General features: G+C 47.5%; 2 protein-coding genes across 3 annotated transcripts in view; both read left to right on the forward strand.

Annotated features, from left to right (window-relative positions):
- LOC119466635 (ATP-binding cassette sub-family C member 2) overlaps nt 1–24,791 on the forward strand; it is a 169,732-nt gene that overhangs the window by 57,063 nt on the left and 87,878 nt on the right.
- Nucleotides 2,245–9,218, forward strand: LOC119466634 (ATP-binding cassette sub-family C member 3-like). 2 transcript variants are annotated; one of them, XM_037727153.2, is made up of 4 exons: nt 2,245–2,400; nt 2,657–2,823; nt 7,788–7,982; nt 9,022–9,218. In XM_037727153.2, the coding sequence occupies exons 2-4, from the start codon at nt 2,687–2,689 to the stop codon at nt 9,170–9,172; spliced, it is 483 nt and encodes a 160-aa protein (XP_037583081.2). In that variant the 5' UTR covers nt 2,245–2,400; nt 2,657–2,686; the 3' UTR covers nt 9,173–9,218. The 2 variants fall into 2 exon arrangements, with proteins under 2 accessions (XP_037583081.2, XP_049513810.1); XM_049657853.1 differs by lacking the exon at nt 2,245–2,400 and having other exon boundaries at nt 2,605–2,823.

Here is a 24,791-nt window from a genome sequence, read left to right on the forward strand (position 1 = left end):
TGATCTATTCATCTTTGTTTGTGCGCGCTCACACCACAGTTAGTAATAGTCGGGCCACATTTTCCAACGCACGCTACACATGCAATGCCGCCCGGATCGGCAGTGCAGCGCTACAGGTGTGTCTCTTCGCACGCGCTGCCCACGGGAAGCGCTTCTCATCAACACCACCGTTTCACACGCGCCTTCTCGTGGTCATCGAGTCTCTCTTCATGTCGGTCTACTTACGCCGCAGCACACCTGCTTACTTATTCAGCTCATGTTTACTACAATTCATATTGCTACCAAAGCCGCTCACCTTACTTCGTAAGACATTGTTGTGTTGCTATCGCATTCATTGCTTCGCCCTTAGGGCGAAACTGTGACATTTTTTTTTTCTTTACTTATTGCTTGCGAAAGCCAAGTCGACGGTGGCGCACTTAGAAAGTCCACGTTGAAGCTTTCAGGCCGGGCGCGCGCCGCCGCCGCCGGCGACTGCAGCTGCGCAGAGGACTTTCAACATGGCTCTGACGCGGAAAACAAGAAAATATAAAGAAGTGAAAAGCGTGCGCTATCATCGTCCAATCGGAGATACAGGAGAGAGAGAAAAGGTTGATCAAAGGATGGCGGTACTTTTCTTATAAGGGACTTTACCCGAAAGCAGTCGGCGAAAATCGCCGTTAAGCTCCGAGGGCGTCGCACTTGAGCGCACTCGAGCGTGCTCCTTTGGAGTTCGGAGCGCGCTAAGTTAACGCGCCCAATTTCTAGTTCGCACTGCGTGGGATTCGGTGCATAATATTAAAGCAAAGCTGTTCACCCGCTGTTCACCTTTGGGATCCAACGAACGGCAGGTGGAAAAAGGGTTTGTGTTGTGCTTTCTTTTCCTGCTGTTTAGCTTCCAGCGAATGCGCCCGCGTACATTCGACACGTTGCTGCAACTGCTGCGTCCCAGCATCACAAGTCAAGACACCAATTACCGGCCTGTAGTGTGCATATCCCGCTGAAAATTTCGTTCGTTCTCCTAAGCATACGTGGAACGATCACTTTGCGCTCAGCGTAAGTGAAACTGCATGTAAATTAGTCTACGAAAGAGCAAGCTTCCGGCTGCTCGTTTTCACTGATTAGAAGAATTAGAATTTGTACGAAGAATAGTACTGTCAACGAAATGACACGTTCACTTGCGACACATACTTGCGAGAAAACAACAGAAAAAGAAATAAATATCGTATAGACCCATGAAAGGACCACCCGTGTAAGGGCCGCAACCCCAACTTGGCAGCCCAAAATTTGGAAAAGAAATTTCCAACAGAGAAGCACCCGAAGTTCGGTACCCCGATGGCGAGCGTATCAGCGAATTTTCGCGTGCTCCGTACTTCCGCGTGCAGTTGCTAGGTGGCGTGAGCTGCTCGTTGACATATGATGGAATGGCACATCCGGGGATCCCGGAGGTGCACAAGTCGCTGGCTGCGGCGACACCATTTTTTCTTTGTTAGCTATTATGAAAAAGATAAGATTCGCTTTTGTGGTGTTCGGCAGGCATGGACGATTACGGCGGATTTCATACTCGCATCCGGGAAAAAATTTGATCAAAAGGTTCGGACCCGTGTAAGGGCTGCACCTCGTCAAAATTGTGGGGGAAAAAAAAGTGCAGCCCTTACACGTGTCTATACGGTATATTATTTGTCCCAGCCTTTAATTCTTGTGACTGCTGAGTCGGAGAACAATTGCAATAACGATTACACGTCGTCAGAAATGATGGTTACTTGACTGCGTATAATTTTGAGTTAAATTTGATCTCAAGTACATCTCCGTTAGAGTGGTTCTATAGAGAGATGCACCGCGCAGGCGCTGGAAGGATGCAACGACTTAAAAAATAGCGATGATGTCTTTTCACAGAGGCAATAAAATTAATAACGAATACCGACGCGCGTAGGTAAGCGAGAAACAATAAAAGAAACTCTGCTGAAACCGAACCCGCACATTCGGTGGTTCATGATTCAAGCTTAAGAACAGCAAGGAATAAGACAGGGACAAGGACAGAACAGGCGCCAACCATCGGTATAGGCGGGGGGTGGCCCACCAGGCACATGCCGCATTCCCTCCCCCCTCCCCCCGCAAAAGTTATGTTAGTATGCGGCCTGCCCAGCCCTCCTCCTCCCCCCCCCCCCCCCCACAAAAAATGATTGACAAGGCCACTGGCGCCAACTCTATTCTTTAGCTATTCATGGGCTTGAATAACATGGTCAACTGCACCTTATTTTCAGGTGGGCGTCGTAGGACGGACGGGGGCCGGCAAGTCTTCTCTCGTACTCGCCATTTTGCGCATCCTGAGAGCTTCGCAAGGACGCATCCTCATCGACTGGCGTCGACATTGCGGAAGTTCCACTGAAAAGACTGCGCCGCGCCATCACCGTCATTCCGCAGGTGACACTGAAACCGACGAAGCTGTTGGTTTTGTTCGCAAAGAGCGTTACTGGAAGTTTACGTCTATGAAGTGAACACAGTTTCAGTGCAGCTTCGTGTACGCTAGCTCACCGTTCACACGGCTTTCTTGTCTCCTAACGCCCTTTAGAACTGGGTAGCGATGCAGGACTATGTCTCGTAAACCTCCCTGTTTCTTTTTGCATCCATTCTTTCCCTTGCTACTTTATTCACGGTGGTGCTGCCAACATAACGACAGGACCCCAGCCTGGTCCGAGGCACGTTGCGCATGAACTTGGATCCGACATGCTCACACTCCGACGACCAGCTGTGGCAGGCGCTGCGCAACGTCCACCTGGAACTCCTCGTTAAAGGTCACCCAGCCGGACTGGACATGGAGACCGCTGACGGGGGCACAAACCTCAGGTGTGTCATTGCAACTGATTCTATTCCAGTTGACGTTTTGTCTCGTAAATCCAGTTCAGTGCTGGGAAGGCTACAGGTCGCGTCACTTGCCGAAAATAGAACCGGCCACATGTCTTCTTTTTGCTAAACGCTGGTGCACTTCGAGCTGTCAATGCTTGCGCAGTCCGTCCATTGAAACCGCCACAGCGCGCGGTCGGTTAAGTGCGGACATTGCGCACCAAGGTTGGCAAGCTTTAATACATTAATACATTGAAGCTTCTTACGTGAACTCTGATCTATACTCTGAGCTCGCAGATACGTGAGCGCTTTCTTTCTTTCCTTTGCTACTCCGCTCACGGGTGATCTCATCTCATTCTTGCCGCGTACTTCTCTACCATACACGAGGATATAATGTCAATCACGAACGTCAAGTTGGACCTTTTTTCATGTTTGAAAACACCAACTACTTACGGTTACCACAATTCCGCGCTTTTAAGCTACACGCTGCTGCCGCCGCACACGCAGTGCAAGACACGCTGTACGAATTCAGATTTAATTAAAATTAAATTCCGGGTTTTTTATGTGCCAGAACCACGGTATCATTATTTATGATGCACCTCGTAGCTGGCGACTCCGTATTCATTTTGACCACATGGGGTTATTTAATGTGGACATAAATCTATGTACACAAGCTTCTCTTTATTTCGCCCCCATCGAAATGCGCTCGCCGCAACCGGCAATCGAACCCGCGACCTCGTGTTTAGCAGCGCAACGCCACAGCCACTAAGCCACCGCGGCGGGTACGAAGTAAAATCAGTTATTTGCGCACGACAGGTATACGAGACGACGTGGAGGAACGTGCGTGCGACTGACGCGGCTAAGTCGCAAACAAAGGTGTGCTCGCAGACGGATCGGAACTCACGTTCTTCACGGATGAACCAACCCACAGCTTTTACCCTGGTGACGTCACGTGCATGACGCTGTTGGCGTCACGACGTGTGAAGAAGGGAACGTAAAAGCGTTAGAGGAGCACGCCATTGATTTTACAGCGAAGCTGTTTAGCGGACCCTGCACGTGCCGTCGTTGTCGGAGTTCGCTAAAAAGGAGGCCACGTGACCTAGCAGGAGAGGAGAGGGCAAGAAGAGCTCAACAGGGGGAAAGGGGTTGAAGTGGCCCCTTTCCCCCTGTGAGAATGCTGCGAGAGGGTGCAGATGAAAATGAGAACGCGGAGGGGGGTTGACGTAAGTAGCGCCGTCCAATACTCGCTTTGGAGGTGGGGAGCGTGAAGCGCGCCAACCAATGGCGGTGTAGGAAAAAAGTAGATCAACCGAGTAGTGGGGTGTGAGAGGAGTTCGCGTTCGCGTTGATTGTAATACGGAGGTTTGGATTAGTGGTTCCGGGCATTCCATCCCAGCTACAACTCAGCAAGGTTTTGCGCGGCAGACGGCGCTTTTTGCGGTTAGCTAGAACAGCTTCACTATTAAAAGTAGGTGGAAGAAAAGCTAGCCAACGTACAGATAAAGCTGAGTGGCGTCATTCCGCAAAGCAATGGTGAACGCTTCGATGCGAGAACAGTGAACGGGGCTGGCAACGAAGTGAGAGCTGGTATGGAAGCCGAAACCACCACGCCGGAAAGCAGTGGCGGAAGCGTCAGTGGTGGCCACGAAGGGGCTACCTCTGACGTGCCTGCCGTGGAAGGCGACAAAGCAAAGGGTGGGGATGAGACAAGGGGGCGGGGGGGGGGGGGGGGGGAGGGGCATCGCGGCTCCAGGTGCAGCGGTCGGGGACGAGGAGGAAGAAAAGCGTCGAAATGTTTTTGCTGACGATTCAAAGATGCAAAAAGTACAACCGATGATAATAGAGAGGGTAGGAGCTGGCGAGCGAGTGCAGGTTAGCGCGCTTTCGGGATAACCGTTTAAGGAGGTAATAGCCAAAGCCAAGGAACGCATGTGGGGCACAGTGTAGGAGCGGCACCTAGTGGTGATAATGGGCGGAGTGATTGAGGTACTGCAATGCCGAGGGGCAGTGATTGCGAAGCAAATAGCCAAAGGGGTCACTGACCTGCGGAATGTTTCAAAGGAAGTACAAATCGCAGTGTGCACGGTGCCAGATGTTGAAAGGCGGGGCAATTGCAAGAGGACATGCAATTGAAAGGGCAGTGCTTGCAGTAAGTAGGAGAAAATGTCCCTCATAACACCCGCCGCAGGACCCGATGAAATCCCAATATAGCTAATCGAAAACCTTGGTCCAAAGAGCAAGGCATTGCTGACTAATGCTATTGAACACGTAATTAAAACAAAGAAAATTCTAGTTGGATGGAATGAAAGATTAACCTCATCTACAAAGGCAAAGATGATAAGGATAGGACGAGCTCGCACAGGCCAGTTACAGTAACATCGGTGCTTTATATATAGAATGGCAATGCAAGCCATAACATTAGAACTGTCGAAATGGGCAAAAACAAATGATGTACTGGAGGAACTACGGAATGGGTTCAGACCAGGCCGACGCATAGAAGACATTTTTTCAAGCGAAGCTTGTATTGCCTCACAAGTGTCGGTGGTGGTGGTGTCACGCCATAAAGTGGGCCGATCCTGGTGATAGTGCAGAAAGGGTCCAAGCTCAATGGTACATACGCTTGAGGGCTCGGGGACCTGTAACGCGCCCTTGAACTGCCCTTGTCACACGTGGGACCCAAAGAGACAAAATCATCAGCCCTTCCCCTGTCAAGCTTGTCATCCTATTCTAGCATGAGGGCTTCCGAAGCCTAGGCGAAACGTCAGCGAAGAGCCGCCGACCCTGAGTTTAGGGCAAGCGAAGCGGAACGCCTGCGACAGCGTCGTCTTGCCACACGCTTCGCTTACACCCATTTTTTCGACAGGCGAAGCGCTGGTGACCTTTTTGTTCTAACTCAGTGTATAGAGATTTCAGTAGCTCAGAATAGATATTTATGGATAGCATCTCTAGAAATTAGGGAGCCTACGACAACACAGACAGGGAGTTATTATGAGATATTCTCAAGCACAAAGGCATAGATGACGATTTCGTGGAGCTGCTGAGGGAGATATATAGAGACAAGTGAATACAAATTGTATGGGAAGGCCGAGATTGTAACGACGTGATAGAAATTGGCCAAGGACTGAAGCAAGCATGTCCTTGGCTCCATTGTTGTTCACGCATTATGTTAAGGGCACAGAAAGACAACCGAAAAACCGTAAATTAGGATTTAATTTATCATACACGAATAATGGACCAATGGTGCAACAGAAGGTCCCCGCACTGATGTATGCGGACGACATAGTGCTACTACGCGGACAATGCAAGCGATTTACAGACACTGGCCAATATGTGTGGCCTTAAATTTAGCACAAGGAAATCTGAAATTATGATCTTTAATGAAGAGACGAGTAACTACGTGGCATCGATACAACAGCAAGTCATACCCATAGTCAAACAGTATAAATACCTCAGCGTATACATAAACAAAGGAAAGATTTACTCAAGCACGCTCCAAGATAATCTGCAAATAAAGGGGAAGTGGAATGCAGTAATAATGAAACATAGATCACTGTGGGCCAACAATAAATATGAGGTGGTGCGTGGAATCTGGAAGGGAACAATGGTGCCAGCGCTAACGTTCGCAAATGCCCTTCTATGCTTAAAATCGCATATCTTGTCGGGATTGGACGTTCACCAAAGATCGGTAGCCGGTTGCCTTTGGAAGCCCACGGGAAAACCACAAATGAGGCAGTGCAGGGTGACATGGGTTGGGCCTCTTTTGAAGTCAGAGAAGCATACAGCAAAATTAGTTTTGATGAAATACTCAGGGACATGGATAAAAATAAATGGGCGGCAAAAGTGCACAGTACCTCAAAAGCGTGGACACAGAATGGATTAAGAGGTCATGAAAGTTGGCAAACTGTTTGTCCGTTTTTTTTGCGCTAAACAAAGTAATTATGGAATTCGCACCAACTAGCCCGCCAACGCATGTGCTGAGGCTAATTGAAAGTGTAAATAGACAACCAGGAGTCATCATAAAGAAAGTGAGAGAAACGGAGACAGCGAATTCGATGCAAAGTATGGAAACAAAAAGGGCCACGGAGATTTACAAGAATGAGAAGAAAGAAATTAGAAGGGAAAATCTGTACGATAACACAGAGGGGAGGCTTCGAGCCGGTGGCCTAAGGACATAAACATACCGGAGCAAATATTCTGAACTAGATGAGGCATGTGTAAGCTGCAGAAAAAATCTGGAGACCACTCAGCACATCCTATAATGGAATGCGAAGGGATTCACCCAGTGAGAACCGCAGGTAACGTACACCTTCCAGAAGCGCTTGGATTTAAAGTGGACGGAAGCATCAACCTGTCAGCAGTCGAAATAAGCAAGAGACGTTTAGAGTATTGGTGAAAAAAAAAAAGCAGGGAAGAGATTGATACGACCGCATCTGTAACAGTCATACAGGTACAAAGTAGAATTTGAAGGGGTAAAGAAAGTTTAAGGAGATTCATAAAAAAAAAAAAAGGCTATAGACAAAAAACATGTGTAGCATACCTGATTAAATCAAGCAGGACAGTGACTCTTTGTCACCGCCCCATTTCAAAGGAGGTGCTATTAAATCATCATCATCATCATCATCATCATCATCATCATGGTTATCATTATCGTGTCTCTTCGCGCGCTAGGACGCCTGTATAGGGCTTGTTTCCGCTGCAAGCTAGCAAGCGCTGGCGCCGCTCAGTGGTACAGTAGCAGAGTCCAACGCAGCTGGCTCGGGTTCGATCCCGGCGGTAACTGTGTTCTCTCTCTCTATCTCTCTCTCTCTCTCTCTCTCTCATTTCTTGGCGATAGCTGCGACGGACAACGGCGGCGGCAGCGGCGGCGGACAGCATCGCTAACAAAAATGGCCTTTGGAATGAACCCGTTACAGCTCACGCTATAAAAAGTGAAACAATGACGCGTGTCAATGCTGTCTCTCTCGCAGCGTCGGTCAGCGGCAGCTGGTGTGTCTCGCCCGCGCCCTGCTGCGTGGCTCTAAGGTGCTGCTGCTGGACGAGGCCACCTCGCAGATGGACGGCGACACGGACCGCCTCATCCAGACGACGCTCAGGGAGGCCTTCGGGAACAGCACGCTGATCGCCATAGCACACCGGATACACACCGTGCTCGACTACGACAGGTATACGGGCAATATCGCTCGCCTCACTATTACATTCTAAGCACGCTGTAACTTCCATAAACGTACAGGTTTATACGTACATAAACCACAGCGCTGTGGTGTTTGTTTTCCCTTCTGCTCGTCGTCGTTTTAGCGCTGTCTTTAGCTTCAACATACATTCATGTTAAACCAACTATCCCGGAGAGGCGCGCAATGTTCGTTGACTCAGTGTGCAAGAGCGTCTGGGCAATACGATATTAAGTAATGGTAACAGCAGTGCAAAGGGGTGGGGGTCTGGGATGCTATGGTTATTTTTTCTTTAGATCTGCGTGCACCTATAGCATCGGTGCTACTGATAGTTATAGGGTACGTTTAACCCGAGACTGGTGTCGAAGGCGCTCTTCTCTTGGAATTTTGGGTTACTCGAAGCAATATTGCATATTTTGGCGATGTCACATTGACAGTTATAAGGGCGATTGTACTACATAATTTGAATAAATACGTTTGTTCACTTCTTGCGCTTATGGCTGCTTTGTTCTCGCTTAACATTATCGACAGGGTTCCTCTTCCAGTTCAGTTACACAACATTCAATAAGTAGTTTGGCTTTCTCGTCAACAAAAAAAAAAATAGAGAGAGAGAGAATGACAATCTAACTACTGCCATAAGCACACTGCACCGTTTGGGAAGCGAACTGCTCTATATGAACGTGGACCGACTTCGCTGCACGTCAAAAACGAACGGTTAAGACGAACCAGGCAATAAAGGGCGCAAGCTGAGAAATGCATCGTCGAAAACATTGAGCGGAATGAACGCGCAGGTAGACGCAATATCTTAAGGTTAGTAAATACAAACGTAGGTTTTTGTACGTATTTGACCTCAACAGCGCTTTATTCTTTTTTTTCCCCTTAAAATAACCTGTACATTAGTAAGGAGATCTTCTGAAACGGAGTTTGCATAACAGGCTGTATAACCGCAATTTCTTGAATGAAAGTGTTCTGACTTGTATTGCCGCGGGCTTGCCTGAACAAAGAAGATATGGTATATCGCCATTGCTTTCAGAATACTCGTCATGGATGACGGAAGAGTGAGGGAGTACGACACGCCCGCCTCTCTGCTCTCCGATCGTAGTAGCTGCTTCTACAGGATGGCCACGGACGCTGGCGTCGCGACCGATCGAAGAGATCACCTGCTCGCCATCACATCGTTGTGACAAGACCTTTCTAAATAAACATTAGATACAGCGAAGCTGCTGCTGAGACTATTCCTGGTGGATGTCGATGACGCCATGTCTTGCATTCCGAGACCAAACACAGTATCAAATTAAAGCCATCTCGTAAATCTATTAGTAGCACTAACACACGATAAGCGTGTGTTAGTGCTACTAAAGCTTCGAAAACACGTGCGAGAACTCCTTTAATGCTAATATCCATAGTCTGACGTAATACTACGAATGTTCAGTAACTATAAGAGACTCCGTTAAAAAAACATGGGCTCACAGTTCAATTCTGACTGTCTGGGGCTCTGTACCGCGTCAGCCAAATCAAAGTATACCACAATTTCTGCATGCCGCCGCCAACGGAATACGGCCGCCGCAGCCATGACCCGTTCACGCGATCGCGTGCTCAGCCACAAAGCGTCATTGGGCCTCTTCGATTATGCAGTCTCGGACTGTGCGCAAACCGTATGCGGCTTCCGGGCTGACTAGCCCTGACAGAAGAACACGTCAGAGTCACGTGATCCAGTTGTCGGGGACCGTTCGAAGTTTCGTTCGCAAGCACCGCGACCCGAAGTCACTTCCCTGGCTGCCGTCGTCTGTTCGTAGCTACTCCTAGATAGCCCCCTACCAAGCGAATTCATTAGTGAGGCCTCCGAGATGGTGCAGTCTCAGAGGCCTCGTCGCCGACGCAACCATAAAGATTCCATAGTGCAATCGCAGCTTGAGCGCATATATGACGTGTTCGCAAAGCGCAGTTTACGTCGCGCTCTCGCTCTTCGCGCCCCTTAACCGCTGTATTTAAACTAGCTCATCGACGTTGAAACTTAATAGCTGCCCGCCTTAATTAACTAGCTTATTTAACTCTAGTCCGACCGCAAATTGAGTACGCCTCATATGAAATGCGCATTAAAAATATCTCGCCGACCTCCTCCAAGGCATCCAGAATCTAACGACGCACATCTCATGACTTGCAATCGAAGAGCGGTGAACATTTTCCATTGCTTTGTTCAGAAGAATTAGGACTCTATTCTTTTCCCCTAAGCACTGATGGCGTTGAGCTGACGATTTTGTAGTTAAGCTTATATCATTTGTTGCGGGACCCCTGGTTGCATCTTAATTGTTAATCATTTCGGGGAATGACCATTTAGGCATTTTCACCTTATTGCAATCACGCCACTTGACAATTGTTTTACTTGTGTTAATATAAAGTGTGTTCCTGTGTCTAGCAGCTGCCTTTGTTTTCTTTCTGCCTCCGAGGCAGCCCCTCGGTTGGTAAATAACGCTAGAACATAACAGTTACAAAGGAGTCCTGTAGAAATAGCCGACGAAGGTCACCTAGCTGCAGATAAGATTTTGATGACCGACAGGCTCTGCTCGCCGCTATCGTTGAGCTTGAGTGTTACTGGTCTTTCTTGGTACAAGTTCGCTAAATAAAGAGATAGCTTCGTGAATAGCACTTATGCCTCTGTAGGGTCCCTTACCGTCACTACTATGTCAGAATGTCAATACCATAAGGATATTTATTGCAACAGCCGAGCAGATTTTTGTGCGAGGCATAACACTAGTATTTCGTATCTGAGTTCTCACAACTGCACCGTACGCTATGGCGGACTCCGTAAAAGGGTCCACAGTTGAACCTTAGAAATCCGTAAACACTATTGCTTAGCCAGAAAAATTACAACTTGATCACCTTCATTTCTGGCCATGGAGTCTACATTTGTACAAAAAAAAAAAGAAAACTCATTCGGCCTAAAAATTTAGTACAGTAATATAAATATTGACCAATTTGTCTGCTGACCTATTCACAACTAAAACTTCCCTCCATCATGTCAAAAATGCTGCTGTAGGATTTGAATTAATTTTTATTTAACCGCAACAGTGGCGAAATTGTCGACCGTCCTCCTGGTATGGAGGAGGTAATAAGTTCAAATGCGGGTGCCGCCGGAAATACACCGCATTTTATAATTTGTAGAGATGTCCCCCGGCCTAATGTTCCGCTACTTGTGGGAGTTAAATTGTCAAGGGGGGCCCTGTAGAGATTGCAAAGCCTCAGGGTGCCCCGTGTCCAACCAGAGACGGCTTTGCAGTAGAGCATCCACCGCGGGTGTCGGAGGCTGACGAGAGCTGCCGCCGAGAACCTACCGGGAAAATAGGTACAAGCGCGCTCTCGGACAGGTACTCGGCCAATATATGTGACATCAGCGCCTGGGAAGGACGCCCATTTTATGGGAAATCGGCGCCATGGGACCAGCAGACATCCTTTTGACATTTGTGCGCTGTTTTGTTCGTCTTGGTTCACGCTCACCTAGCGTACCCGTTTGTGCGAGCCTCTCCAAAGCAGCGAACCCCCGGAATGTCAGATGACTGGCTTAAATCAGAATTTCTAGTTATCTAACTCATTTTATCAAAAAAAAAATCATGAACCATTCCACTCTGTCTTGAAGCACAGCTATGGTCTGTCCATCGGGCCCGCGACGCAGCAGAAAGGCTCGGCCTTTCTGTACCGACGTGGGAGCGGCCCGCTACGTGCTGACGCGCGTTCCGAAGGACCTTCATAAAGTTTTATCATACCATCATCATTCCACTCTGTGAAGGTGAACGACCAGCGAAGCTGTTTAGCACATGACACAGAGGTGGCACAGAATTTTGACCAAATACGAACATATTTATTGTCCTAATCGGGTGCCATGCCGACGATAGGTACGCACACACATTACCGTACATACTTATTGTCCTGATCGGGTGCCATGCTGACGACAGTTACGCACACACATTACCATATCACCTCTGTTATTAAATCTGTCCGTCACGTAAGACAATGAATGGCTCATGCCCTCTTAAGTAATCGCTCATACCCCCGCAGAGAAAGAAAAATAAACGCGGTTTCCCCATCACGACGACAAAAGAGAAGTGAAATTCTACGCTGGAATGATGAGCGGCAACGGAGCCAGCTTTGGAAGAAGAGGACGACAACGAACGCGCGAGCAGTGGCACGAGCGCGTTCGCGCGGTTGCGCCGAGCGGCGCCAACGAGGCAGCTGTGGAAGAAGACGACACTCGTGCCATTTCTGGTGATGATAGTTTTTGTTGACGGACACGAAAAAAGCACGGAACCCTAGCTATAAAGAGCTCCGCTGTAAAAAGATATATCGTTGCGTTGCTAAGCCCGAGGACGTGGGAACACATCCCGGCCACGGCAGCTACATTTCGGCAGGAGCGCTATGCGAAAACTCCAGTGCGTTAGGTGCACGTTAACCCTTTAATACCGAAATTAACTCCAAAAAAAAAACGTACTAAATTTCCCAAGTTTTTATTACTCATGATGTTTTTAAGTCATTGTGATTCTCAAAATATATTACTTCATTGGTTTCTTGTTAGAAGTAACACAGAAATAAAAAAATAAAAGTTGATCTTGAGGGCAGCTTTTAAAATCATATCGTGGTTCGGGCACTTAAAACCCCCAGAATTAATTATAATATGCGTAGGACCTTCTGGGGCTAATTTTGACCACACGGGGACCAAAAAGGAGCGACCGGATCAAAGTACACCGGCGTTTCTGCATGTTGTCGATATTATAATACGGTCGCTGATGACGGGGCTCGAACTCGTGTTTTGGTGGCCAGCCACAAAACGCCACTGCCACCCTACAGGGATGAAATAAAATTTTCTTTGATAGCTGTTCTAAAAATGATTCAGAAGAAAAAAAAAGACAATCTACAGGATACGTTTCATCACAAATATTATACAACTGAGAAAAAATTACAACATGGAAGAACGCTACAACTTTTCTAATAAACAACGTGTGTGACGGCGAGTATTTAACAAGCACCGTCAGTGTTCGGAACATTTTGAGCGAGATTTCCATTAAGTTATTATATATAGCATTGAATTGACTCATGTGGGTCGGTTTAAATTGTGATAAGTCTCGTGTACTAAAAAAAAAAAACATTGCTGTAGCAAACAAACGAACAAAGGATATTAAAAAAATGTATTCAGCATCTGTTCCATCTGCTGCTCCGGGGCAGAATCGCATTGCATGCGGTGGTGACTGGAGCGTCGTGTTCCCTGCGACCTGCCAAGCCGCGCTGTGTAGAGTGAAGGTCAGTGATGGAAAGCTATTCAGATCCGGTGAGTACAGCACAGCTTGTTGCATTGGTTCACTGTACTGTAACTGTGAAGCACTTTTGACGCGACAGCGTTAAGGGCCCCGTGTCGCAGAAAATCCGACGTCTGCGCCGGCGTGGATGTCGGCGTCCGCGGCGAAGAAAATCATCCCAGTCACCCCGACCGCGCCGACCCCCCGCGTGGCGCAAGGTGTTAGCGAAGGATAGGGAGCCTACATGTAAACGCTGTTTTATTGCGAAGAGCGATAACAACAGTAAGAAAATATTGCGGCTAGTGAGCGTCGGTAATTCAATCCGAAGCGCCGTCCGTTTTAGCTTTGAAGTGAGCCAGAAAAGGCCTAGCGGCGATATCGGCGCCGTCGAGCGATCGGCTGCGGTGGCGGTGAGGCTACCGCACAAATGGGTCTCGGTCTTATCCTCTCTACGGCAAGGAAATCTCGCCGTTCGCGAGGAAAACCGCCGTCGAATGGCGGCCCGCGAATGGCAAACGGCATGCGGCGAGTTACCGTGCCGGTAACGGGGACGTGGACTCAGCGCTTCTCGCCTACCCGCTGTTGCTGCGGTGCCGGCCAGTGTTCATGCGAAGCGTGCCGCTATAGACCCTGTGTTGCGCGCTCGTCTAGAAGTGCCAACACTGTCGCACTCTGTTCGCGCAGTTAATCAGACCGCTAAGCGCGACTGTGTTGGAACGCGAGCGATTTGGCACTTGCGTTGCGGGCTGTAATTACCGATTCGCAAGGGCGCACAAGCGAGCAACACGACAACGAAGAGCAGGGAGCGCACGTACCTGCTAGCAGACAAACCGGAAGTCATAGGTTCTTGTTCGATGCAGTGGGCATCGTCACCGACGGTGACATCACCAGATTCACCCTGCTGACATCGTGGCGACCGCTGGGGATACCGGAAAGGCCAGGAGAGGAGGACGGCATTGCTTTTTCTCTTTCTTTCTTTCTCTCTCTCTTTCTTTCTTTCTTTGTTTTTTTTTTTTTTTTTTGATTTTGTGGCGCACCCGCGGCACGTAGCGCTGCAGCGTTTGGCATTGTTGATCATGACGGCATTCTGAACTCGATGCGCGTGTTTACTTGAAATGTTCCAAAAATATCTGAGGTGGTTTAGGGGCCCTTTAAAGGCGAAGCGCCCTCCAGTTTTTTCGCCACGCAACACAGTTGTTCACATGACGTTGGAGAAATGGGATGGTAAAATTGGGGTCTTACAAGGGATGTCTAAAAGTAAGGCAACGACTTGTCGTGCTGACGAAGCCGAAGTGCCGTTGCGGAAGTTCTTTTTTTTTTTTTCTTTTTTTTTTTTAAGGACGACGACAAAGACGTGAGAATAGAACTCGCGATAACAGACAAGCGCATGACTGGCAAACAAGAGCTTAATATTCCTAGTAGAAGCATCAGTGAAGATGAGCACATCCGAGAAGGAAAATAGAAACGCGATAGAAACAAGGACAAGACGACTACACAGGACTGTCGCTTGAGCATATATTTATCGTGACTAAACAAAAGAAAAGGTTCACGAAGCAAACTCACAATCACGAAAATAGAGGTACAAGGAAGCATCACTACTGCTTACCAGTACTACTGCTCAAGATAGTATAAGTGTGTGTCACCAGGAAATACTGTGGTTTGTGGGTCCAGTGTCACGCGTATGAAGCTTTCACAGGCTACGATAACCGAGTTTAGACGAGTTTCTGCGTGATCTCCCCCAAGCATCCTTTGAGCAAAGCGACTTGCGTCGAGGATGACCAGACGTCGCAGATGACGGTGTGGTTTAACACTGTGGTTTAGGGCTAATTAGTACATACTTCATATGCATGAAGCGGTGCGCAATGAACAAGCGTTGTGACCCTTTAAAACAACGTTTATGCGTCTTTCGGTAATTTAAATTAAGCGATTACACAACGCTGGCATCTACTACTGGTTCTTCTCCATACTTCCGTAACGTGCACATTCCACAAAGACAATTTTAAGAGCATCATCAAATCAGTTGTGACTGGTAACGTATTGTTTCAAAACGCGATATCCGTACATTTGTCAGCAAGCAATTGATTACTAGCGCAGAAAAGGAGTGCCAAACTTCCGCCCTTCGAACTTCGCTCTCGAATCGCAGCATCGGTACGTAAGCATGACGCCATAGATTTCAAGGTATCCTTGCGCTTTTTCGGCCACTCTTGTCGTGAGAAAGCATTCAAAGCTCGACAAGTTGAGTCTGATGGCCCTTCGGGATTTCAACGATAAGCATCGCACTAGCTCGGAACAGACGGTGTCAGTGTAAGAACATTAGTAAGGCGTCGGTGCCGGTTATTGGGTTCCGCAAACTCGTGCCCATTCTGCCGGTGCGCTGGACAAGCAGCCGAGCATAAAAATTTACAAAAAGAAGAGGAAGTGAAGCAAGGACTGACTGCAGGATGCGAAACCACCCGATTCTAAGCTTATATCCCGTGGAGTGGGTTGTACCGCTTTTGCCTGAAGTCTTCAGCATCGTCACAATGCGAAAGTGCCTGAGAGATTTGTGTTAAAGAGCTCAGGTGGCCAAGGTTAAATCGAGCCCTTCGACTATACCGAGTCTCTTATAGCTCAGGGGTTTCTTCGAGATTTTAATCTCAAGGAACGAATAAATAAATAAGTAAATAAATAAACAAATAAATTGTAATTATTTGTTTACTAATCGGACAAAGAAAGAAACAACCAATCAGTTACTGGTAAGGCATCTTTTACGACCGCGAATGTCTACATATCTAAATGAAAATATTAAGCTGAGTTTGATCAATAGTTTATTTGTCGAGAAGTCGCTCAGTGTGTTTTTGTGCCCATATATGACAGTTGCGTAGAAAATTTCCACCGAAGGCACGATGCTGCTCCTCAATTTTAATCGCTTGCGCCACCACATATGTTGACGCGGTCCCCGTGTGGGCTACTTATCTGCGCTCGCTGTAGATCAGCGAATGCTGACGTCACGTAAGAGGTACCATAGTCCAAAATAGGTGGCGCTGCGCCGATTTTTGATATTTTGCCTATCTGATCGAGATCAGATAGGCGAAAGGCTACATGGCGATAGATGCAGTAAAACCTGAGTAAATAAAGCAGGCTGGGTCATTTTGTCGCCGCCCCATTTCAAAAAGGTGCCAAACTACATAATCATATTCGCCATTTTCTTTCTTACAAGAGCTCGAGGTCTTGTAAGAGAGAAAGAGTCCTTGTGTTAACCAATTCGTATTTCAAAGCTAGAACGGATCCGTTCTCGCTTCGAATTACGAATTCGTTAACACAAGGACTCAATTTTCAATCTAGCTTGACCATGTGTTTTTTTTTTTTTTAGTGATTAGTAATAAGTTATGGTGATTAGTCCCTTATAACAAAGACGGCGACACTTGAATTGTCCCGGCAGGTCCGCCGCATTATATGCATGTCTTTTGTTGGAGAGTGTCCGTGTGTTATAATCCCCGTTTTCGCTCGACACTCTAGGTCACGGTCATATCCGCTCCCAATCATTGCACGCAGCTGCAGCTATATCATTTCTTTTCATTTTTCATTTTTTGCTTGGTCACATTGTGTCTCAAAAGTACACAGCCTCGCCGGATATGTGACACGCAAAAAAATAAAGAGAGCCTGCCAGCGGAAAGCAGCTGTTTAAAACTGGGCGTTGCACCACGCGTTGAAAAGCAAATGAATGAGAGTATATGAGCGGATCAGTGTTCGACAGGTTCCATAAATTCAGGCCGTGAGACGTAAGCCCAAGCGGAGGACAAAAAAGTTCGGCAGAGACACTTAAGGCTGCTTACCGGTAGGAATGCAAAGCATTACATTAACTTTGGGGAAACAGGCCACACTTCTAGTCACCCAGATAGCTGCGACGTGCCGTGTGCAGTAACGAACGCACTAGGCACACCTTTAGTCAGCCAAAACTGTGCAGGCGCCATGGCGTCGACGAAGCGTGATCGTATCGCACCCGTGAGGCCCGGGTTCGTTTGCCACCCAAAGCGAAATGCACCAAATTTGATTTTCAAAGCCATTCATTTGGTTTCTTTACAGGAATCTCCCTGAGGAATTTAACGTCGTTCGGAGAATGTTTGACATGTTTTTACTCTTTGCGCCGTCGGCAATTTTTGGTACCATCGCTCGGTCACGCCGCTGCCGACGGCGGATTTTCGCGTAATGGGGCATATATATAATGCTTTCGCGTTATTAACTTTTGCGGGTCCACTTGAACCAGAGATCCAAGCTACCGCCGCTATGCAACGGACTTTTTAGATATGGAGTTCCTTGAACTGCAGGATATTCATAATGACGTTGAAGCTCTCCTCAACCACGGCACCGATTATAACGCGATCGGTGCCGTGGTTGAAGTGTACTCGCTGGTATGTTAACGCAATAGAGATTGTTAGCCTATCCAGTATTCCGGAAAACGCAGGAAAGCGCAGGGGCATTTTGCCGAATCAGCGGGAGGCGTAAACGTGATCGGCTTCACAGGATGTGCCACCTGGGAGCACTGAATTGAACCAGACAAGCACAGAGCTAATATTTAATCAGGCAAATGTATTCTACTTCTCTACTGGCCTAAATTTTCGGCTGCCGCGAATCGTGATACAATTACGCCGTTCCGAAAATTTAGTCCGGCAGCGAAAAAGAATACGCTTGGTTAGTGCAATATTAGCTGTGTGTTTCTCTGGTCCAGCGGCACGCCTCCAGGTGGCACCATCTGTCAAGCAACTGACGTTTACGCCTCCCGCCCATCCAGCAAAACGCCCAGTCCGCTTGCGCTTTCCGGACACGCTAAAACTCTTTATTAGAAAGCTTTAGCGAGTTGTACGGTAGCAACACCACTAAAAGCGACATCTGATGATGGATAATACCCGAGAGGCCGCAAAGCTAATACTGCAGTGACTGAAATATTTTAGTTCACTACTGGCGTAAAGCGTTGGTAGCGACATAATACGTAACGTGCCGTACGTTTGTAATTTTTTCAGCGGCAAGACCGATGCGACATAAAAAATTGTGCTAACTTATTGTAGTTGTACAAAATACCACAGGGTGTCGCTACAAGCTTTGCTACCGCCATCCGGCTCCGGTAACCCGATAAAACGCAAACGGTAAGAACTTTGCAGAGAAACTGAAACCCTCTGATACCGGCTGACGTCAAATAATCCCTGTGTGTGTATATGTACATTCGCCACAGGCAGAAATAGGTTAGGAACAAGCCGCGAAAACCCAGCGAGATGAAACCCCGGACTAAGTTATCGTGCGGCAAATGTGCTCCAGCGAAGCCTGGTATTCATGAAGCCTCAAGCATTAGGAGTCGTAGGCGAATATGCGGCGAATCGTATACTTAAGCCTAACTATTCATATCCGTATTCGAAAATGAGCTATTCAACCGTTTTCGAATAGTTCAAACTAACTAAATGTTTCATAACAACCGAATGTTAAAGTCTTAATCCTGTTCTTCGTCTGCAAAAAAAAAAAAATACCGCACATTATCAGAAGTGAGGACCCGATTAATGTTCTCGAAGCAAAGCAGGAACAAAATGAGCAATCCAAGTTTCTTTTAAGTTTCGCGGCAGAATCCTAACTGACAACCTATTATTTTTGCTTGTACTTTGCTATTTAGCATTTTTCAATTCTGCGCTGCAACCGGCGATGCTTTCCTTACATCGGGCACTTTTACACGTGTCCACGGCACAGAAGTCCTTCGGCAGATTTTTACGTGCAAGCGTAGGTGAATCGCCGAAATTACGTCAAATCGGCGAAATTATGTTTGTCGCCGGGAGGGAAGCAAGCGCCTGAAGAAGAAGAGCGCCTGGAGATGGCGAAGAGAATCGACGCGTTCGCGCCCTTTCCGTTCACGCTTCGACGCCGACGTGCTCGCTGCGCATGTTAGCGGCGTCTCTTCTTTGCATGCGTAGCAAATATCGCGCGGTTCAAGCGCGACTTCCTCGATCGGAGCTTCGGGCACAGCTGCAACGTGTCCGACCGGCTTTGGTTCGACAACAAACTGAGCAAGGTCGGGAGCGTCCAGAACGAACGTAAGCCTAACGCGGCCGCGTCGGTGTGCTTCGACGCCAGTTCAGCAACAACACCGGCGACTTCCTGCAGTTCGCGGTGTGCTCCGCGTGCAAGGAGGCTCTAACGTCGGGAAAGGTTCCGGTGATGAGTACGTCCCTCGCAACAACCCCGTACAAACGTCTCCTCTCTTCTCAATACATTCTCTCCCTCTAACTTTCATTGGGTTGTGTTGCCAAGTGAAACGAAACGGAAACTCGACGCGCACCCCCCCGCGATGCTTTCGCATCCCACCACGGTTGCCCGTAGGGTGAGATGATGTGATTTTTTTCCGCACAACCTCGGATCTTTTTTCGGCAACCATTTATTTAGCGTTTTTGCAAAGCTTTCTAGGGGGCCTTGTTTGTAATCAGGCTGTAAAGATGTTGAGAGGCTATTCGTGCGTTTTTCACACAATAATTACCAATTTGTGTTTAAAACTGATCTTTGGTCCCTGATGAATAAGCTTCATTTCTTGCACTAGCCAGCAGCGAAGTGGTACCTAATTACACCGCAACAAATATTCCTGATTTATTACATGCTTCTGCGTTCGACTATTGCACTTTCGACACTTACTATTCGTGTTCGATTCGTACTCGAAAAAGTTCGTATTCTTCAACCTCTACTTAAGACACGTCGCACGCCTGTCCGAAGTCGTTCTACGAGAACCACGGTGTTATTCTGAACACTGGCCAACTCTTGCCATGTTGTTAAGTTCGTCATCTTAACAGCTCTGATTGGCTCATAAGGCGGATACGCTTTCTGTGGTTAGCTCGAAATGCAAAAATAGCTCAACTTGACAGCGTCCACGCGGAATAACATCACCGCGCTTGAATTCGTATCGATTGCCGAGGTAGACATTCTAGGAAAGCGCACGGATACGTGGCCTCTCAGCGTTAACCAACACTATAGCGAGGAATCGGAAGTGCGTAACGACATTCATCTCGATGTTTTGAATGTATCAGCTCGTTCTGCATTACAGAACCCCTGTTCGGGAAACGGTATATGCTTGACGTAGCCACCTCACAAAACGATGGATGATTTAGCGCAGCGCCGCGCAAAGCGCGTAGGCGTCGTGTTCTCATTTCCATAGCTGGCGGATATTTCAGGAGCGCATGGAAAGTAACCATACTGCTGCTGACGCCTGCGAGCGCACCTGTGGGAAGCTGGTTCATAAATTACTAAAAACTCGTCCGTGATGACGTCACAGCGTACTAATCGGCAGAGTTCGGGCAGACATTTCGATCCATTTGATGACGCACGTAGACGACGCACTGCACGTGGTGAAGAACAAAACAGGAGAAGACAACGAAAGCAATTACAACAACCTAATGGTAACAACAACTAACAATTTAGCAATACAACCGATCGGTTTCAATACGACTGCCTCGGACTGCCGAGCGAACATTACTCTGCGACTCGACCGAAGAGTCAAGGCTACAAAACACATGGTTTTACAAGAACACATGATTTCACGGAAACTGCGAAACGTATTCGGTACGTAACCCTTTTATCAAAACGAAGATGTATCGAGAGACTAAAAAATAATGACCTATCGTTTCATCTTCGACCCAGGATGAGCATAACACGGGGACAAAAGGGGGGCGGGGGGCATGCAGGGACCGAGTGTACATAGAAGTACAGCGAAGAAATACGGCAACAAAGCCTCGTAACTCAGACTTTAGTTCTTCGTAAAATGCAGCTTCAGAGGAACATGGAGTCATGAAGAGATCCGCAATGGGCGAACCAGGGAAGCCTCAGGCTTGAGCCAATGTTTTTATACTAGGTACTTGTTATAGCCCGAGGAAAGACACGTTGCATTGCCGAAACATTGGTCCCGAGCTGAACATTCCGCTCTTTTGCCGTTGCATATTTCACATCTCTCCTTTTTTTTTTTTTTTTCTAAACTCGCTGCCCCTGGCTCAGATGATGTCGCCGTTGCACATTCTGAAAAGGTATTCGCTTGCTGTTATAGTTTGCACGCTACTTTGCAATGTTCTTTTGACTGTTACGTTATAATTTAGTTGAGATCATGTTGATAGCTACAAAATCGTTTTTCTTCGCAAACTGCATGTGTCAGTGCCTGGGAGTATATGTGCATGACTATATCTGTCACTGTCTCATCATGTGGTTACGGTTAAGAGGCACAGTTCACTGCAGAATCGCAAGTATAAGAGCAAGTTTGCAAGCTGTCTAAATATTTTCTATGTAGAAAAATAAAAAGTGTATTTCTCTTTAGTGTCGGCTATACGAGAATCGGAAATACATTGTTCAGGAAATAATAAAGCAATAAAAAAACAAGAAGACGAACACATCAACAAGCAATACACACACTTTCACAAATCCCAAGTATGCAAATAGTGTCTCCACAGGTAGCAGCGCCAAGAAGCAACCCGAGTGCAATGGCAGGACTAGTCAATAGATGCGGACGTTCTTCGCATTTCAAGCAAGCCGGAAGGAGGTTTGGTGGCCAGCTTATCACGTACTCATTAGTGCGCTGTAACACAGCGCCTTGGCCCGACTGAGCACTCAAATTACAGGGTTTGTTATATTTTCAATTTTCCAGGGCTTCATGGACTACTAAACGGGATGGCGTTCAAACCTCATAATCCAAACTACCGTGTAAAGTAGGCCAGCATAAATGGTCTACGTTTTCGAATACCTTCAAAATCAAGCCAAACTAATGCTAGTAATCATGTTGGCGAAATTTCACCAGCAGAAGTGTGCCGAGTCTCTTTCTGTCGATACATCACTTGCTGAATTAAAGATAACGCATATATGTAACAAGTGATGAACAGTTGTGGAACAAGGAATGCCCCCTGGAGCCAACGTTTCAACAAGGGAACTTGTCTTGGGCATGTCCTCTTGCCGAAACGATTGGTTCCAGCGGCATGCCTATGTTCTACCAATGTTCATCACTTCAAGCCTCCATCTTCCTGCCAACTTCTACCTTGTTTGCATATCGGGCATAGTAATTAAACAAAGGCAGAGCTAAGTGAACAACAACGAACAGCGTCGGTGCTCACACTGCGTTTGTGAGCACTGCTCACATGAACTCTCATGACTTTGAGAAAGGCTATTTCCGATAGCAGCGACATCCCTTTATCGAATCAATAAATCAGTCAGTCAATCAATCAATCCATCACTAATCTATTCTATCTATCTATCTATCTATCTATCTATCTATCTATCTATCAGACATATGTATTTGCTTGAGTCAAATAGATTCGCGAAGTACGTCGTGAAAGTTTGCTTCATGAGAACCGAGCTTTATACAACCGCTGAAGCGTATGCATGAATAAAATGTGACGCATTTAAACGAAACGCCTAATTCTAACCAGTGTTGCGAGCACACTTTTTACTCCACCGGGCATCCAAAACATAGAATACTACCAAAAGTTAATTTCGAAAATGTTAAAGCAACGAGTTTTGTACTTCAGCTCCAAAATTGAATATTTTGGTTTTGTAAATTGCGCATAATAAAGCGCTTAAGGCAGTGAATTCTGATGCAGAAATTTGTAGTTACCGTGAAATATCGAGTTCTGTGTAAGCTATCAGTAAAGTGACAATAACTAATGACCTGTCCTCCACGAGAAGGACATTATACAGTGGCTTGTGCGCGATGTCACTCCAACAACTGTCCTCCCCCACTTGTAACATACTGCTTTATCTCCACCTTTTACAGTGCTGTCTGCAGAAGGTCAAAATAACGACAAGAGATTCTTTATTAGAGAGTTTCAGCGTATCCGGTATTGCGATATACGCAATGGCGTTTGCTAAAAACCAGATCAGCGGAGGCGTAAACGGAGTGATAATGATGCTAATTATTTATTGGCATCCCCTTTGGAACGGGGCGGTAACAAATGGTCCCCTAACCTAGTGAGGGCCGGGTCTGTCATGCCACCTGGTGGCGCAGAGCTCCACCAGACAAACACCGAGGTATTATTGCAGTAACCAAATGTATTCTACTTCGCGGCTGACGTAAATTTTCGGCAGCGGCGTGCACGCGAACACGTTGCCTTTTTAAATGTTTTTTTTTTTTCGATAAGAACACTCACGGAAGACGAAGACGTGTCCATAAGGCATTGTTGCTAGTCGAAGTTTCACAAGATGTCGCTATAACCTCGGCCGGTAACCTCGGTGTTACGTAAACGCCATTGCGTATACCGGTATACCGTACATGCTAAAGCTCTCTATTATCTGTTCTACTCCTAAAGGAGAAGCACGGACTAGTGTTATCGAATACAAATTCACATGTACAATTTATGGTCACTTAGCTCATTTCTGTTGCGTAACACCGCCGTTTATCTGAGGAGAAATCTGTCACGCTATATCTGTTCTTTTTCTTTCCTTGCAGGCAGGCGTTACTCAGCACGCAGCTGGCATAGCGTCGCGACTGCTGAAGTGTGCCACTCTCGGCGCGCTGCTGTTGTTCGGCGCACAGCAGACAGCGCGGAACAATTACCCGCAATTAACTCATGGTCCCTGCTGGACTTTGCTCGATGTCGCCCACTTTGTGAGTTACATGGCACGCTGGCCGTGTTTTTTTTTTTTTTTTTTTTTTTTTGCTTTTGAGGCACGTGCAGCGGAAATGAGCATCGTGTGGCGAGCGCAACACAGTTGCCACGATTGATAATAGTTAGCCGCATAAGCAAAACAAGCTTTTTGTTTTATTATTAGAGTTTTAGAAAAAAGGCCGCAGTTTCGCCCGACAGGCGAAGCATCGATTGTGACAGCAAATTGGTAGACAGCTAGCTATACGAAGTAGGGATAGTAGTTTTAATTATCGGCCGTATAAACTTGGAAATATTCGCTGACTAACTAAGTTAACAAGAATGGTGTCAGCGCTCACGGGCAAACATGAACACAATGCACTCGATGACCGCGGGAACTCGCTGTCAAAACGCTCGAGGGAGAAAGCGCGGAAGCAGCAGCGAGCGAATTGACCTTCGCGCTGCCTCTCGCATCAACGCGAACTGAGCGACCAGAACACAGCGCACGGCGGACTATGTCCGCGACGCAGACAGCTTTCGAGATTTCAGCGCGCAGCCACCCCAGCCGCACGGAGTAGAACCCCTCCAGCTTCACTACCCTCCCCAGGAGCGTTGCGCGCGATGCACGCTTCCGGAAGGCGACAGGCTTCCTTCCCGCTTTCGTACCTTGAGTGCGCGAGAGTGAGCCGCGACCGCCGGCTCACCCTCACACGCTTTCACTCGCACATACAGCGTACGGCGCGCGGTGACGATTTTATCGCCCTTGGGCTCACGGAACCTCACGGCGACGGCAGAAATACACTGGAGTGTCCATATAATTGCTATCACAATAATAAAGCGCGCGCGCCCGCGCAATGTACGCAGTTAGTGCCTGAGTGGGACGCCTCGCCCGCTTCCTCCCGCGCTGCCTCCCTGCGCGTGCGAGATTGAGCTGCGATCGTCGGTTCCCCATGCGC

The sequence above is a fragment of the Dermacentor silvarum genome, chromosome 10 (assembly GCF_013339745.2).
Source record: "Dermacentor silvarum isolate Dsil-2018 chromosome 10, BIME_Dsil_1.4, whole genome shotgun sequence".
Lineage (NCBI taxonomy): Eukaryota > Metazoa > Arthropoda > Arachnida > Ixodida > Ixodidae > Dermacentor > Dermacentor silvarum.

Excerpts from the sequence above, each read along its gene's own strand:
- LOC119466634 (XM_037727153.2), top strand. The coding sequence starts at position 2,687 with ATGAACTTGGATCCGACATGCTCACACTCCGACGACCAGCTGTGGCAG. Across the intron at positions 2,824-7,787 it reads GACGGGGGCACAAACCTCAG|CGTCGGTCAGCGGCAGCTGG; the intron begins GTGTGTCATTGC and ends TCTCTCTCGCAG. Across the intron at positions 7,983-9,021 it reads ACCGTGCTCGACTACGACAG|AATACTCGTCATGGATGACG; the intron begins GTATACGGGCAA and ends CATTGCTTTCAG.